The sequence below is a fragment of the Neolamprologus multifasciatus genome, chromosome 13 (genome assembly GCF_963576455.1).
Source record: "Neolamprologus multifasciatus chromosome 13, fNeoMul1.2, whole genome shotgun sequence".
NCBI lineage: Eukaryota > Metazoa > Chordata > Actinopteri > Cichliformes > Cichlidae > Neolamprologus > Neolamprologus multifasciatus.
The window spans coordinates 20,706,906-20,725,372 of record NC_140451.1 but is presented as its reverse complement, the minus strand read 5'-3'; the positions used below and the strand labels follow the sequence as shown (position 1 = coordinate 20,725,372).

The following is an 18,467-nucleotide window of genomic DNA, read 5'->3' as shown; positions in this document are numbered from 1 at the left end:
AGAAGCGGTATAAGCATGTATATCGACAGTAAGGAGGTATGGTGAACCCATGCTGTGTCCACAGGAGGAAAAAAAAACTGCTAAACAGATGATGAAAAGCTTTGGTTTGTGTAGCTGGTGCTGTCGTGTCTTGCATAACAGTCTGAAAACCTTTTATCATAAATAATAAATTACAAACTATCAATGGAAGGTCTGGACAAACAACTGTGACTCACTATGCCACCCTGAATAAAAACCGCAACTTTAGGGTTTGTTTTTTTTTAAATACCCATCTATATATATCCCACTGTGTCTTTATTGCAGCCTTTTGTGTTATTTAGTGTCACACTCTGGCTCCATTCAATATAATTTGATTCAATTCATCTCTCATGTTCAGAACATGTCACCACAGTACACTTAAGCCATACTTGATGAAACCGTTTCCTCGCAACTGCCTGCGCTGAGCTAAATGAATCCGATAATTCCTCACAATGCAGCTGGTCCAACTATAAGTGTGTTGGTTAGGAAAATTATACTTAAAATAACAAGAAAAACATTAACCATATACAGGAATAAGAGTAGGCTACTGGAAAGCAGATTCACATTCATGGCCATATAAATGGGGGGATATTTAAGCTAACCACAACACAAAAAGGTCCAAAATAAAAGGAGCGCTTCTACCTTGCTCTGAGGAAACCACAGCTTGATTCACTTTTGTTCATTCTAATAACTATTACATGCATGGAGATACACAGCAAATATAAAATATGTGTTATAAATAAACAACTAATCATGTATAGACTAACATAAATTCTGTTGGTGCACTAGTTGCTCTCGCTACCTCGGATCTATATGAATTTCCCTCTCTTTTTCCCCTCAATGGTTTTTAGATGTGATCCCAAGTCATCTCATGCTTTAGATTAATTTGCGAGTACAATGGAAAACAAAATGCAGTAATAAACTGCAAATTGTACTCTGCCTTCAGGTGAGCAGGCAAAGACAAGGTATAATCAGGCAATTAGGGTATTTAAAAGGCGTGACATAGATTAACATATAACAAGAATGTGAACATATGGCACAAATGTCTCACAAATCTGAATAGCATGTATACTATGCATATGCACAAATACAGAATGACAGGTAAAAACTCAGCCTCCATGCATGAAAACATAAACATGCATATATTAGCAGGAGGAAATCTGTTAAAATGACCTTGTGGAATAGCAGTGTGTTCACACTTGCCTGTCTGCCTGGCTCTTACCGGTTCAGTGAATTCAGGGATAGCAGCACGGTAGGTGAGGGGGTTGCAGTCACGAGTGTTGTTCACTAAAACACAAGGCAGGAACATGGGACCCAGGTCGTCTCCATCCTCGACATCCACAGTCAAAGTTGTGGTAGCTGTTAGTCGGTTAGGGGGGAATGGAGCGCGGTCCTGGAAGACAAGCAAATGGCTACAGATTGAGCAACTTTCTGAAGCAGTCGAAAAATCCAAAACTACTTAATGATTTGGTCTCATGTGTCTATACTGAAATCTCCTGAAATATACCTGAACACCCTGACAAGCTTTAGTCGTGCATTTACGCTAATTCTTTAGGACCGAGTCTTTACAACTTCAATCGAGACATACATCATCTCCAGCTATGTTTTAAAATGATAGCCTCACTGCTGTTCGGCAACGGCAGAAAGCATTTCAGCTTCCACCTTCATATTTCTTCCACTTTCTACAACTGTGGCAATTTTTAAAGGGCTGATATCTCACTGTACAAGAAAAAGCTTCATCGCTTCGGGGTGTCTCATGAGTATCCAACCATATACTAAAGGTGGTGTGTGTCATTTTTTTTCTCCAAACATCTGCACAACTTTAAATAACCATCTTTAAATCACTCAGGGAACACTGGCAGGATGAATTGGGCACTGAAATTACTGAAAGTAGAGTCAAAGTGTGGAAGACTGTCATACTTCTTCTATAAATGCTTTGCATATTTCGATACAACTCAACTCACAAGTTTCATAGATGGCTTTTCTCATACCTAGACCCGCTGAGTGAAATATCAATTAACACTATCTCGCCGTTTGTAAAGTTAGATGCCTGACCTGCTTAATGTTTTGTTTCATAGCGACTTTACAGACTTTAAATGAGACTGAAGAGCACTTATCAACATTCATTAAGAATATTTTCTTCCACAAAAATACAGCTCTGTACAATAAAACAACGACAGCGCCGCAACTACTCTTAAAGATTCCCCCGTAGTATTGTTGCTTCCTTGAGTGGTATCCAGAGAAGTGAGCAGCACAGCACTTCAAAGATTTACGTTCTCAGTATAATTGAACTCTTGACACAAGCAGTGCAGAGTTCTAGTAAATACCATGTCTTCTTCCTTTTCTTTACCCTGACATCCTTTTGCAAGAGAAAATGAAATCCCCCTGGAGGACCTCTCGCCAGTTCAAAGAGTTGAGTTTTTTGCTCTTTCATGCAGGAAATGTAGAGAATAGAGGACGAGTTGAGTGTTAAATGATTATCTGTCCTGCAACACTTCACCTCACAGTATAGGGTGTTATATTTGACCGCTGCTTGTTAGGGAAAGCGGCTCTGTAATGGGTGATTAGGAAAAGATACTATGATATGAATCATGGTACATGTCGCCAGGGGAGAGGTTCGATATTTTAAGATCTGGATGCTGGCCGAGAAGGCTTTGAATCATCCAGCTTGGGTGTTTCTTTGATTGATGTGATTGGCTACCACCTGTGCTGGAACATTTGAATCAACAAAAATCAGCTCGTGCCTACGCTGCCACCTGAAAAGTTAAACTTTTCATAACACTTCACTAGTAACTAGTAAGTAACTCCACTAAATCAAAGCAACAGCCCATCATTATGAGACTAGCAACATACAACATCAAACATTCAGAGTGAATGGCGAGGAAGCCAGAAATGCTTCAGTGCAAGTCATACTGAATTAAGAATTATCCCCCCCCCCCCCCACCCCCCCCCCCCCCCCCCCCCCCCCTCATCACTTGTACAAAATTCCATAATTAAATAAATTATAAATCAAACCTGTTCTGGTATACCAACTATGTCGAAGGCAGCTTAAAGCAAAACAAAGTAAAACCAAAAAAAAGCTGCAATGAAACCCTGGAGGGTTCATTCTTCTCGACACTGAATCACGATCAACCTGAATATACTCTATTAAATACAAAATGTGTGTACACTGACTTCATTAAAGCAGCAAGCTACTGGCTTCATATTTAGTTTGATCTAATTCAAATAAAATATCACAACATTTAGAGAAATCGTTTTAGTGACAACAAAAGTTCTTTAACCTCAAGTGCACTGTGGAGGCAGACACACTCAAAAGCATCTATAAATCATGGCCTATTTATACGTGATGACCCCATTCGTCAATCTGAACTCATGCAACTCAACTCAGTATTGACTGTTTGTGTATGCAGATGCGTTTGCTTACATTGGCTTGGACCAAAACCAGGTACCGTGTTCTGTCCTCGTAGTTTAGTCTCTCTGCCAAAATAATGTTTCCTGAAAGGCTGTTGCTGACTGCTACTGTTCTGTTAGATGCCTGAAAGAGAAAGCCATGGACTGCGATTAATAAAGAAATCTGCATTTGTGTAGAAGATGCTTATTGTGACGTGCGATCGGTCCATATACCGGGTCTCCAGGGTTGTAAATGATGCTGTATTCTATATGTCCATTAGGCCCATCGTCAATGTCTGTAGCACCATTATTTCCCGAGAAGCCAGTGAAAATTGTTGTTCCAGGTGGTGTGAGCTAGACAAAAATATGCAAGGGAAAAAGAAAAGTCAACAGCTCTAACAGCCCCCTGTGAGTACAACGTCAACTTACAGCAGAAAGAACATTCATATGGCTATTACTGCTGCCGCTCCATCCCATTAATATCCCCAAAAAATGGGGGGAAAAAGGGAAAATGTTGGAGTCAGCAGCAGTCTGAAAGCTTACGTGCACTGCTGACAGAATAACAAAAAGTAAGTATGAGAACCACTGCTGTTCCCAAGAGCCCTTAGCAAAGTCCACAGAACCAGGCAGTGGGCAGGAGAGCTTGTTCAGGGAAGTTGACAGCAATGTAGACTGACTCACTGTACTGTTAGGGCAGTTGCACATGGCTATGATAACACACTGTGACAGGAATTTTGAACATGCATAGCACACAAAGGGTGAACAGCAAAGAACAGAAGTTGTGGTTGCTTAGAACTCAGCGGGGAGCTCTCACTTAATCTCAAAAACATATGACTAGAAAGTCTGAAGATTTGATGCATTATCTTGAATCACTGCAGGTGTTGCAGGTGTATTTGAATTAAAAAAAAAAAGTTATCCTTTCTGGTGCTCACTAGATGTATGCGAGTTGCAGCTGGTGTAGATATCAAAGCCTAAACATAAACACTAAATATAGGCAATGACTAATACGCTGTTAACAACAAACAATTAACTAACAGCCATTTGAGTCGTACCATTATTTTAAATGTCTGACAAATTGTCTCAGATGTAAAGGAAAGAGGCATTAGATTTAAAAATCTGCCCCACTCTGCCTCACAGTTATCAAACATTTCTGGCAAACAGCAACGCATGACAGTACACTGTGTTTAAGATTCGTGCATAGGGGCACAGGGAATTGCTCCCTTACCTCGTTTACTGCAACATAGTAGCGTGGCTGCTGAAAGCGAGGGGCGTTGTCGTTCCTGTCCCTCACAACAATCCGTACCTCATGCAAGATGATAGTACCAACCAGCTGATTTGTGCACTGCACCTGAACCACGATGGTGCTGATGGAGTTGGGGGGCTAAAAATAAATAACAAGAAAGAAAAAAAATGCTATATGACACTGTGGAAATTGTAGAGTTCTAATTCCCATGTTTCTTATATAATGGAGTCATAATAACCTACAGCGCATTGTATCTGACAGTTTATAAAGAGCAATAGGCATACTTAATAACAACATTGGAAAGTGACACAGTTCCAGTATGAAATCTGCTTGTTAGCTATCATGCTTGCATAGTATTGGTAAACCCTAATGAGGGCGATTGTTTTTTAGGCTACCAGGGACAGCCCAATATTTATTTGTGAATATGCAGTGTAAGAAAACTATTATAAAGGATGAAAGTGCAAATACACTATACTGAAAGTTAGTTTAGCAGCAAGGGTCAACTTTCCACATAGTGTAATTCGGCTAACTAGCTCCCTCCATCGCCTCTCTTCTTTTCAGCTGCAGAGCTTTGTCCCACACATGTACTTCCATTATTATTTATTCTATATGCATTTATGGCATATTCCTGTTAATAGCTCCACATTCACCTCTTTCTCTTTAGTCCGTATGATCTGAACACATGCTTTAAAACACCTTTTCACTATGACAGCAACACTATGCACCCTGCATCTTGGATCCTTTACTGCACCATTTACACAGGTGTGTATGTACTTAGGACCTGTAATGTGTTGTACAGACACATGGACTGTTTTGTTTTTTTGTCATTGAATCACTTTAAGGCTAAGAGTGAATTACCATGGCCTAGTGACACAAATTACAAGCAACTCTGTTGCTACATCATATCTTGTGTTATTGTAAATCCATCTATCCATACATCTGTTTCCCAGCTGCATATTTGTTGGAATGGCTAAGGGTTTATTTTCTTACTGTATTGATAATTTGGCATAACTAAGGCAAGAGGAAGCTGAGAAATAAACCCTCAGTACTGTACTCACATCTCTGTCCAGAAAACGCCCAGTGCTGTTGAGGTAGAGTCTCTGCCGTGCTGGTTCCAATATCACCCAATAGTCATAATTGTCCAACAACGTCAGTGAGATGGTTCTGCCTGGGTCTTGGGCACGGCCATTTATCTGCATGTTTTCCACCAAAACTGTACCTATAAATGAAGAGCAGTCATAAATAAATCAATGACTAAGACGTAAAATGATTTTCACCTTAAATAATATTTTATTATACTATGTGGTAAACTGGTTTGTCAAAAAAAATGCAATTAAATTGCTTTTTAAAGGACTCATTCTACATACTGGTTAAATATTTTGCTTTAAAAATATTTAAAAGCAAATAGGCTGGAACGTGAAGGTCATAAAACTTTAAAATGGCCATCATTAGGCAACCAGCAACCAACATTAACAGCAGCAGTCTGTGCAAATTTTGCTTTTATTATGTGTCATGTGCTTAATATTGGGTATCCTTTCTCAAATAACTTTGCAAAGAAAAACATAAAATGACTTTTAAGTTTCACTCTTATATAAACATTCAAAGTCTGCCTTAGATAACTGAAAATACTGCCTCAGATCTCTGTGGACTATTCCACATATTATGTAGGCAAATCTCTAAAATTGATAATTATCATCCCTGGGAGCACCGTCACCTTCTGGTTTATATTTTACGGCTTTTAATCAGCGAGTAATTAAACTTTGCTACAGCCTCTGGGACAAATCCTGTAAAGCCAGTTAAATCTGAGGATTGGTTGACTCCTAAGTGGCCAAATTAGATTTTTGAAAAAAATTACTGGAAGCTTAATAATGCAGGAACTAGCAGCCAACCCTACGTCCTACTGCCCCAGCACCTCCTAGTTTTATTTAGAGCAACATGTACACAACACAGCTTTATTGAAAACACCAAATATGGAAAAATGGCACTTTACTGACGGAAATTGGGTAAACATTTTTTTTTTTAAAGAAAATGTCATTGCACTGGCCGTGACAGTTACACCGGTTATGCTCATTTCTTTTTGGGTTCTTGAGAGATATACACATCTTGTGACACAGTGAGAGTATTCTTTGTGGCAGCCATCACAAACATCCATCAAATTCAGAACCAAACACGAGTCACTGCTTTACCTGAAAAAGCTTAGAAATGAGATCCTGCTACGACTTTTACTAGTTTTAGCCACAAAAATATTAACACCCAGAAGATCTGTCCATGTCTTAACAACATTTGGGATTCAAAAGTCGATTTTTTTTAATTTACTTTTTTAAACCAACGCATTTGATGTATCTTTAAAACATTACAACAATAGACACACAATGGCACTCTCCTTGTTATGGCTAGCTGTCTAAAGTTTAACTAAACCTGCTATTGCCTTTATCTGCTTTGTGGCTGTATGGATCACTCAGTTTTAACACTTCTTGAACAGAGTTGCACAGAGAGCACAGTGGGGTGTTTTTGACAGTTGTCTGAATAAAACATGGGATTTCTTTTTAAGGACATTCATTCCATGAATGTGGTTTGTTTTTCAGATTTGTCTCAGCTAGCTGCTATTGTGAGATAATTTTGAAGAAATTTATTTTTTACGTATTGTGATTAAAAATATCAAATGACTGACATGAATTGTATTTAAGACAATCAGTTTGTCTTTATACATATACAATACAAGATTGATCGTTTATAAGTAGATTACTGTGCAAACATTTGTTTTTTCCTTATGTTTGCACGTTTCCATAAATCCCTGCACCTATTTCACATGTTGTATTGTCCCTAGCAAAACACAAAGAACTGAGTTGTTGGCTCAAGATTTTAGCACAGTACCGCAGCTCAGCTAATGACCAAACATACCTTACATCTGACAGTGTGTTCATGCATTATCATTTACTGACATTTCAACCACTACCTTAATTCCAACCCTTTTCCATTCAGTACATTTTACATGTACCTAACATCATGGATCACGTCATCCAGTGATTTTCAAATGTGACAAAGTGTGAAAAAGTGACTAAAATTTAGAGCTAGCAAACTTACAAGTATACATAGAAATTCTGCAGAGACTAAAAGCCCTTGACATGCCTTGCTAATCTACCAGCTGTAAAACGTAAGAGGGTGGTGGTATTTTAATGAGCTTTTTAATTGGTGCCCCCAACATCTTGTACTTTATCATTTCATAAAACTGGTTTAGTCATTTAGTCATTAGTCACTTAGACTCGAAGATCCTCAAGAAGGAGCACAGATGGAGTTACGATGGAAGCTTTTGCATTATAATTACAATACCCGCTGCTGCATTTTCATGCTCATATTAATGACTGCGCTCCTCATCTGTAGTAGTCAAGGTTTGATGCATCCGTGTGTTGTGATCACAAGGACCAAAAATTATGTGTCTCCGTTAGGCCAAACTCAGCCTGAAAAATGGTTCTTCTAAGAATTTAATTTAAAAGTCAAAAGAGCCCCCTGTTGCTGGTTCATTAATCTAAAACACAGCTTTTCATAATATCTGCCTCAGTAACTTGAGTGGTGAGCAACATTTTTTTTGAAACTCTCAGGTTGTAAATTACGCAGCTGATAATATTACAAAGGAGGCCACAGAGAGTCTTCTTTCTTTCTCAAGTTAATTGAACTTCAGGTTTTCTGCTGTGACAGCCAAAACTCCTAGTTTTTTTGAGCACACCCTCCCTCAATCTCTGTCACGCAGCAAAAAGTTGTCCTCCTCATCAATCGAGAAGATGCCAGAGTCTGTCAGACCTGTGCAGACCTAGCCATGTGTTATATACGGTATGTACTAAATAAATAAAACAAGTCTCTTTAGTAGCCTGTGACTCAGTCAGTGTCATCTCTGGGCAGACGCGCCTCTGATCTGGGCTTCACAGCAGACCAACTCCAGAGAGACAACACAGAGAGCTCACTTTTATCCCAAATATCAATAATGCTGGCATCCATAGATGATGGCAGCAGATAAGTGTGGAGGCCCATTTCTGATAGGTTTCCAAGCTTGGTATGAAAAAAAAGTCAGTTTCATTGGTAGCTTCACTCATTGGTATTAGCATGGAGTCCAGTCCTTTGAGTTGAGGCCACAGTTTTCATTTTTAAAATGAGTTCATGGTGCCACAAGAAACCACATAAAAATATTAACAAGTTGCTAAACAGGAAGTTATCTCACTGCAAATGTTGCCAGAGGCTAGAACTTGCCAAGTACTTTTTTTATTTAAAAAAAATGTGGTTAGCACAAAGGCCTCCAGTAAGAAAATATATTTTCCCCCATTTTAATAGGAGTAGACAGTAAGCACACGCGCAGAAATGGTGCCATATTGTTGAAGAAAGGAGTTTGAGTGGAAATAGCTGCAGTCATTATGCACAGCTCTCTTCTGAAATTAGCGGGTTATAACACTAACAACAAATTCACATAAAAAGTCAGCTAGTATAAAAGCTAAACCAGATCAGGTGTTTGAAGGTTTGCCTTAGAAACTCTGAACAGTCCCAGAAATGTTTTGTGAGCAAAAATGGCTAAATTGTATGTATGAAAATGCCTATTTATCTATGTAGTTACTGGGTTTTTACAGCACTAAAACTGCAATACTGCAACATCTCTGGGAAGAAGTATATCCATTTCATTTGCATATATTTTAATATTTAATATGCAGTTACATGTATTTTCTCCTTTGTGTGGGAGGCAAGGTTTTACTTTCCTCAACCATGACTTTGGTCAGACCTGTCTCCAGGAAATGCATTGCTACTGCAGTTTAAGCCCAAGCTATATCAATACCATCATAATAAGCTAAAATAACAAAAAAGTGCTAATTTCTGACCTAGTTTGTTACTTGGCATCTGATAAACAAGACAAACAACTAGCTATCCTGCCTTTTTTTTTTTTTTTTACTTTTTTTTTTTTCTTCAAAAAACCCCCCAAAAAACGAAAAAAAGAAAAAAAGGCAAAAAAGGAAATTTTAGGGGGGAAAAAATCCCCCCAGTACAAACCTTGGGAGACTGAATGCATAATTATATCGTTAATCCATCTTTCTTTGCATAATTAACAAATAAAAAAATACATATGATATTCATTTTAAAATTTTCATTTTTGGGGATTAAAATGAGGTAAGAAATCTATACTGACATAACTTCATCAGTTACTTATTAATTGAATTGATTTTGGTATCTTACTGATTGGTTTTAAAACAAAGCACGGCCTTCATATATGCCTGCTTCCTGGGTGAGGTCCAGAGAGGTTCCAATTTTGCATGTTACAGAACAGTCTAAAGACTAAATGAGGCACTTGCCTCCATATTTCACATTCAATTCAATTATTAATATGAGACTTTTGGTGCTCTCTATTCCACAGAGAGCACCCTCTGAAACAACCTCTGAAACTCCTTAATGTTAATGAACTCCTTAAATTGTGTTGTATGTATATGTACTAAATATAGTAATAGTTGCAGTATTCTGTTACATTGTTCTCTATCAAATAATCTGTGTACTAAAAATGGTCAAGCACCATTAGGGAAGCATGTCTGTCAAGATTTCTTGTTCTATGCACTTGCCATTGTTTATGAATACATGACAATTTAAAGAAGAAAAAAATAATACAATGAAACTTATATAAACAGACAAAGGTTTCATTTTGTCAAATATGTTCACCCTTTCGCAGGATGGTTTACCTGCATGTTAAATGTCAAATAAAAACTAAAAGCTATCTATTTACAAAAAGTCTAATTTTACACTTAAAATCTGCTAAGCTATAAAATAAGGCATTTCTTTTAGAAAACCCACACTTTTTGACTTTCTTTAAAACTTCCTAATCTCTAAAATATCAAGGTAACTTCTCTGCCATGTCTCGCTGTTATGCCCACATACTGACTCCTGATCTCACTCAGGCACAGACTCATTAACACATACAGCACAGACATGATCACCACCCGTCAAGAGACCTACTGTGCAGCATACATTGCCAAAATTAAAACAGTGTATGTGTATTGCAGCCATCACTGATTGAGGAGGGATATAACATCACTACTAACTTAGCACTCCAAATGTTTTAGCTACCCCGCAATTACTCATGATAGACTCTGACATGAAAAACATCTGTCGTTGTGAATTTTGGTAGAACACTGGAGTCAAAGTAGCAGCAGCTGTTTGCTTCAGTAAACAGTGATTCTAAGTGTTCTGTGAAACAATCTCATCCTCTGGGGAAATGTCAAGTGCTTTTTTTTCTTTTCTTCCATTATTTTTGTTTTTTTCCCCCCTATTGTGTGCAATAGGTCACATGGAGTCCTGGGCATATTTTTTAAAGTTACAAAATTGGTCTTCCTTGCCAATATCACCACTTGTCATCAATGTGTACAAATGTGAAACAAATGTGAAATACATACACAATCTCCCTTTCTGTTACTGAGTTATGATCTTGAATGATGGTCAGAAATATAGTTTTGCATAATATTGCGATTTACATTGTACAACCTCATCAAAAAGGCTTTCAGTGGACCAACTGGTTAAACTGGTTTGACTGAATTGTGGTTTATGCCCAATAAAGTCCTGCACTAAATGGACCTTGCCGCTCACTACTGGCTCACAGTGACAGCACTAACATGCTGATGTTAAAATTGGTCTTATAAATCAGTCAATCAATTTATTTATAGGCACATTTAAAAACAACAGGTTGAAGAAAGTGCTGTACATAGTAAAAATGTAAAAGGTAAAAAGTAGAACAAATACACACAAAGAAGAAAACAAAAACTCGAGTTTTCAGACGGGTTTTAAAGATGTTGTGAGAGATCCTAATTTGAAGAGGGAGACTGTTGCAAAGTTTGGGCACAGCAATCGCAAGCCCTGATCTCCACTGTGTTTTAGCCAGCTTCTAGGGACAATCAGAACAATTTATCAGCTGACCGGAGCGATCTATTTGGAGTATTTTTAGTTAAAAGATCAGAGAGGTATGATGGAGCTAATCCATTTAGAGGCTTAAAACAAGCAATAAAATCTTAAAATCAATTCTATAACATACTGGAAGCCCGTGTAAACAAGCGAAGACAGGGGAAATGTGGTCGTGTTTACGTGTGCCTGTCAAGAGTCGGGCTTCAGCATTCTGCAGAAGCTGAAGACGAGAGAACAGAGCCTGGCTGATACCAAAATAAAGACAATTACAGTAGTCAAGCCTGAACGAAATGAATGCATTAATCACTTTGTTGAAGTCAGCAGATGACAAAATGTTCTTAGTTTTTGCAAGGGCCCTAAATTGGAAGAAGCTGGCTTTTACAACAGAATTTATGTGTTTCTCAAAAAAACTGCTATCAAAGAACACTCCCAGATTTTTTGCGATGGGAGTTCTGGACTTTTCCAGAGGGCCAAGGTCACCCTTAAAAGAAAAACAAGGGTCTGAAGGTCCAAATAGTACAATCTCAGTTTTTTGATCATTTACATTCAAAAAATTGAATGCAAACCATGATTTAATGTCATCGAGGCAGTCTAGCAAAACTTTTAGAGAGCCTGTAGAATTCGTTTTAAGAGGAAAGTCGATTTGAAAATCATCTGCATAACAGTGAAATAAGATTCTATATTTTCTGAAAATAGAGCCCTATGTAAAGGAAAAAAGGTACAGGGCCAAGGATAGATCCTTGAGGGACCCCACACGTAAGGGAGTTGGATGTGGATGTGCCACCGACCCTGACAGAAAAGCTTCTGTCAGTTAAATAAGATCTAAACTATTCAAGTGCAACCATTCAAGTTCTTATACATGACAGTTTACTATGTTAACATATTAGTTAGCACTAGATAACTGAGGACCTACAGTACAGGACAATCTAAATTTCTGACATAATAATGGTAACAAACTGGATAAAAAGTCAGGACAGAAACCACAGAACTTTAATATTTCACCATTATAGAGGCACTACACAAAAAGTCAAGGGGCCACTGAATCTGGGTGTTATGTGTACAAAACTTCAGGTAATTAATCCAGTGGTTCAGATCAAAGTGGTCAATCAACCAACTGACAAAGACACATACCTGGACCTTAACAGAGCAACGTCATAAGCAGACTATGACTAGCCATTCAAATATTTACAGAAAATACTTTCATATTTTCAGAGCAACTTCAAATATTTTCAGAGGATAACCAAATGACCTTCACCAAGTTGCAGAGTACAGCCCAGTTTATTCTCCTGAATGATGTAAGATAGAAATGATGCAGTAACATCACTCAGTTTGCAAGTTTGAAGTAGAAACTATAATGTTTTGCACAGGTTGAGAACTAGAAACTGGGATGAGTAATTCCTGATTGCAGTAATCAGGCCAAAATACTTGTTCAATCAAAAATAATAAATGAATCCATAAACATAAACACAAACACACACACACACACACACACACACACACACACACACACACACATTTGTTTGACTGCATCAAGCACTGAAATTTACTGAGTGCCTACATCCCCTGATAACACTGCAGTGTAAAATATGGCTTGTGCACTGGTTACAAAATACACCTCACCTCTGCATGCAGGCTTGTTTGCAAATAATGATCATAGGAAAAAAGTCAGGAAAACTGAACCTTTTGGGCCAGCTGCCAAATATGGCTACTGAATCCCATGCTGCACTCACTCACTCTACTTTTTTGCAGTGATGCATTGCTACTTGTTAAAGACTCTTGGTTTTATTAAAACAAGTATTCCCAGCATCTTACAAATTGTTGGCACCACCGGCTATAGTGAATGACCAACTGTACGTTCCTATTTTCTGTTTCCAGAAGTTTCTGGGCTGCAAGAGAAGCGTGTTCACTTTCTATTAATTCCACTGTATTGAAATGAGCTGCAATTAAGTGCACTGACAGTTTAGTCCTTAATGAACAAAGCGGGTGAGTTTAGGAGTTAGACAGCTTCTATACTTTCAGTCTTATAACTTTCCTGTTTGATTAAGCTTATAGTTAAGGGTTGGGTCAGGTGATGTTGAATTACCCTTCATTTATGTTGCTGTAGGTTCAGGCTGCTGTTGGACTTCCTGTGATCCAGTGAGCATTTCTTTCCCATGCCCATTTTGCACTGCTGTTGCACTGATATGCTCCATTGCATGGCATTAACTTTTGTTTTCTCTCCCATATTCTGTGTTCTGTTCTCGCCTCTCTATGCTCTATTTTCTTCTTGCCTGCTTGCCATCATCACCAGACCTTAAGTAACAGGATTTCATTTGACTGTAACATTGAAGGGCTTTAATCAGTAATAATAAAATAAAATAAAATAATAATATAATTATTTTCCTTTCATACATAAAATCAAACAGCATTACACTAATGAACGACAGTAACTGACAAGTGCTGCAATTAAATATATAAATGAATAAATAAGCTGACTTTTGACAGCGCTGAGTATGCTACAGTCAGTCTCAACTGTTATAAAATTAGAAAAATACAACTGCTACAACAGCAACAGCAGATGCCACAATGTAATTAAATTATAGTAATGAACTGACAAATGTGCGCATTCCTAATTAATTTAGAGTCTCACCCATATCTGCCAAATTGTTCAGATGATTTCCCTTGGTGTAATATTGCTATTCATTTTGAAACAAATGGGTCCAGCAAGAATTTTGACAGTACAATTTGCATAAATTCATGAATGTAAATGTTCTTTCTTGGAAATCATGGATATCACGTCCTCCAGAATAGCTACTAAAGGGCCATTGATTTGATGAACTCACAGTTCAACCTAACAGGGGGTGCATTAGGGCACACAGCATTGGCATTGCAGAACCATGATGCCATATATAATAAGGTTAAAAAGATCACATAAATATGTTGGATGATTGTTCCTCATCCATGTGGCTTGTATCCTGAGCTACTTACAATTACTTTCTTACAATGCATAGCAGGGGAGTCAACACTTACATCTGCTCCCTCAAAGCCCTATAAACAGGTCAGAGCCTGTAAACAAGAAACCTGTTGCCAGGAACTGCTGAGCAATGTCCATTTGCTTCCTTGGGTAATCAGGATTGGAATGTGAGACCAAGCTCTTTTTAAAAGAGAGTGGACGGCCTTGATATTTCACTCAGGCTCGATCAATGCTGAAATATCAAACAGCCTGGAATATGTCTATGCTGCTATGGCGATCTATCAATGGCATAAAGTCCAACATTTGAGTCAAAGGTGGGATGCTTAAGATGACATCCTCGTTGTTAAGAATGGAAAGTTTCATATGACTCTTTATGACTAATACAATACTTAAGATCAAAAGTGAAACACACAATGTTGCAGAGGTTTTAATTGTTTTCATTTTAAAGTTCAAAGTGTGCATTAAACTTATGATGTGAATGTGTGACGCACTTATTTATATATTATCTTAATCAGTTATGCATACTGTAGTGGGCTCAGTTAGTATCTCTACATTTGAAAAGCAGCCTCTCTGAAGCTCAGCGTTCAAGAACCAAGCTTTTTATCTGCAATGGCATTCTGATTTATGGGCCGGAGCCGCTTCATTGATCATGAATGGAGGACTGACTTGATGCATTCCTTGAAATATGTCATATTATTGGAACTGCCATCACTTTAAAGCAATTCTATATCTAACTGTACATTGGCATGACATGAGAGATGGGGCAAGTGGATCTCTCAATTTTTTAAGCTTTGGGAAAGATTGATGCATATTCACCAACACAGCCAAAACTGTTATAGGACAGAAAAATAAGTTTTTTGATGCTGACAGCTACGTTTAACCCAGGCACTGTTTCCTGTTCTCGTTAAATGACATCCAAACATATTTTTGAAATAACGGTCCTAAAAATGATTAAAAAAAAAAAGAAAGATAAACACCCTAACAAAAGTGCTTCGCTAAAATTATGCCCATTTATTCAACAGCCGAAGTGAAACATTTTTTTAAAAAAAACACATTTTCTAAACCCAACAATGTGGTTTGGGTGTCAATAAACAATCACCCTAATACTCTGCAGTTTTATCACAGCTATTGCGAATTTGATTATTGCAAGGCCTTAATAAAGAAGCGAATTAAAATGCTTTACAGAAAATAAAAACATTAGCAGTTTTATCCAATAAAACAAGTTTCTACACATTGTATTAGAAATACAAGAACCCTTTAGGCCAACTAAGAAAATGTTTAAAGATAAAATTTGGCTATTAGTTGCATGAAAGAAAACACAATACATATGCGATCATTAATACGGCTTATTCAGGTATATATAGAAAACATGAGTTTGTTGTGTGCATGTTACCACAGTCATAATGTCTACACAACAATAATTTTAATAATAATGCATATCAACACAAGCCAATAATAATCATCATGTCTTCCAGTCAACCTGTTTCTCTCATGAGGGATCAAAAGAAAAGTCGACATCTTGTCGATAACAATGAGCAAGTTAATATTGCAAAACTTTGTCTATTTTTGACTCTACAGTCTCAGCAATTAAGTAGATGAGACAGCTTTCTTTATTTGGAGCATATAACTTTTCAAGAACTCATAAAAACCTGATTTCAAAGTATTTACTTGTCTAATGACACGATTAAGCAACTATAGGCACTCAATATTCCATATAATGATATTCTTAGACACAGCAGTGCTTTCTGTGTGAATTCAATTTTATGGCAAGTTATCCAACATAACAGAAGATGATGAAAGATACAAGAAAGATATACACAATGAAAAATATATATTTACTAATAAACAAAAGTGAAAGGTTTGACCTTTTAGAAATGTGGGTTTTGTGGTACTGGCTTCTACAAAATTCAATCCATCCAGTGTTTGTTCAGATTTTTCTGAATCTGAGACTGGCTAAAGCATCGTTGTCATCCCTTGAACAAAAATAAATCGATTCTCTTTAGGAATTAGAGCTGGCAGTGGTGTGATTTAGTAGAATAAAACCTAAGAGGTGTTTTTTCGTCAATCTGCCACCACAATGACCCAGCCAGCCTCCAGGTGGTGAAACAAGAGATGTTACTGGATGTGAGGAGTCTGACTAGGGTAGCCAGTTTAAGCGCACTGCATTGAGCAAGTGAGTCAAAGGCTAGCAGAGGGGCCTGGGTTCAAATCTGCCCTCAGGCCATTAAGTGCATGCCTTCTTCCTGGTCTTTCTCTTAGCTGCCCTGCCGTCCTTCCATTGTCAAAAAGTAAATAAATCAATAATAAATAAAAGCTAAAAAGTCAGAATAATTAAAAAAGGCAAATTACATAAAATGCTTTATCCAACAAGTAGGATTCTTATATAAAAAAAAATAAACAGATTAGCCTAAGTGGTCATCTTTCTATTGTTGCACAACACTGCGCATGCTGCTTTTTAGATTGTATTGCTTGCTCCAAACATGAAACATGAATGGCCAATCATTTTAATGTCTGTTCAGCCTGATGTGAGGATTAAACTAATCCTTAATCTCATTATATGTGTTTGAAAATGAATGATGAATCCTCTATATCTAATCAAAAGATGAATGTGAATTACCAGCTGACAAATATATCCAATAATACAGGCAGCACATATTTATGCTAAAGAGCATACTTAACTAAGTTTAAGGAGAAACAACCTTTGCTAGTTCCCACACATATCTATAATATGTGTGGGATATAATGATATAATTCCACCAAAACCTTTGGATATTACTGTATATACAATGAATAACTAAAACCATGATTCCTTTTTGCTGATAATAAGCAAAACCATTCAAAAGAGTCAAAGCTGCTATTAACAGGGCTGAAGAACAATGCACCCACAGATACTTCCATTTGCTCCCAAAGCTCCCAAATCTTGTATTGCTCCAAGGACAAGCACTATGTTAATGCAGTGTTAAGTCATGAAGACGAAGAATCACAACGATCTCTTTATTCTGACAATAACAAACAGTGAAGACAAACCAGCATGTAAACCAGCTCCCAGTTAAATCCTGGAGCCCAAGAGAAAAGCACAAAAGGGCTGATGGCGTGCATGGACAATGGGTGCAGAGCCAACAACAGGGACTAGTGAGTGCAGACTTTACCGATCATAATTTCTCAGGGGTGCTGTTAGCCATTGTTCCCAAATGACACATTCTGCTGACCCTGACTGTGTGATATTGTTTTTTTTTCTGCTGTATTGAGATGCGACAAAACATCAACAACAACCAAAAAAAAAAAAAACATTATCATAACGCAACAACATTGGCCAGTTAGCTAAATATGTTATAGCTAAAACAATTCAAACTAATCAGCCACAAGCTATAAAAACACCCATGAATAAAAGCACACGTTACAGATGAACTAGCAGGAGCTGACAGCACACAGAGAGAAACAGAGAAATACCCAAATACAGGTGCTACACAGTTCAGGTTGGTCAGGAGTCACTGGAATTTCTCATCTGCTGTACATGGTTGGTTATAACAGCTGAAGCTTTAGTTGAAACTTAAAACACATGTGTTCCAGTAACTGTTTCAGCAAAATATCATTTATATAATAACAAAATAATCCATGTTACTGTATGTGAAATCAACCTGTCATGTTTTCTGCATTTCGTTTCTGCAAATGATGCCATTAACAATGGTGGGTAACATTGTTAACGCTGCAGCTTTAAAAAAAAAACTCAAAACACTTCTATTCTCCCGTGAGTTGTTGAAGTAGGTTGAAAAGCTTATTTAAATATGTAAACAGCCTGGACAGAATGTGTAAAAAGTTTTCACACTTATTTGTTGACCAGGTTTTTCTGTGGCGAGGCCAAACTTTTGTAGGTTTAAGTTTCCAGGCTGCCTGTGTGCACAATACAGTGTGGAAAATAATCATTCTGCTCTATAGTCTCTTCAC

At 37.5% G+C, this 18,467-nt stretch overlaps 1 protein-coding gene across 1 annotated transcript in view; it reads right to left on the bottom strand.

The window, feature by feature from the left end:
* Positions 1 to 18,467, bottom strand: part of LOC146505497 (protocadherin-15-like) — a 174,783-nt gene that overhangs the window by 103,026 nt on the left and 53,290 nt on the right. The window contains exons 5-9 of the mRNA XM_085181679.1: positions 5,710 to 5,870; positions 4,634 to 4,789; positions 3,643 to 3,762; positions 3,443 to 3,553; positions 1,241 to 1,411 (exon numbers count right to left, since the gene is read on the bottom strand). Coding sequence (XP_085037805.1) covers positions 1,241 to 1,411; positions 3,443 to 3,553; positions 3,643 to 3,762; positions 4,634 to 4,789; positions 5,710 to 5,870 — 719 coding nt within the window. The remainder of the gene's footprint in view (positions 1 to 1,240; positions 1,412 to 3,442; positions 3,554 to 3,642; positions 3,763 to 4,633; positions 4,790 to 5,709; positions 5,871 to 18,467) is intronic.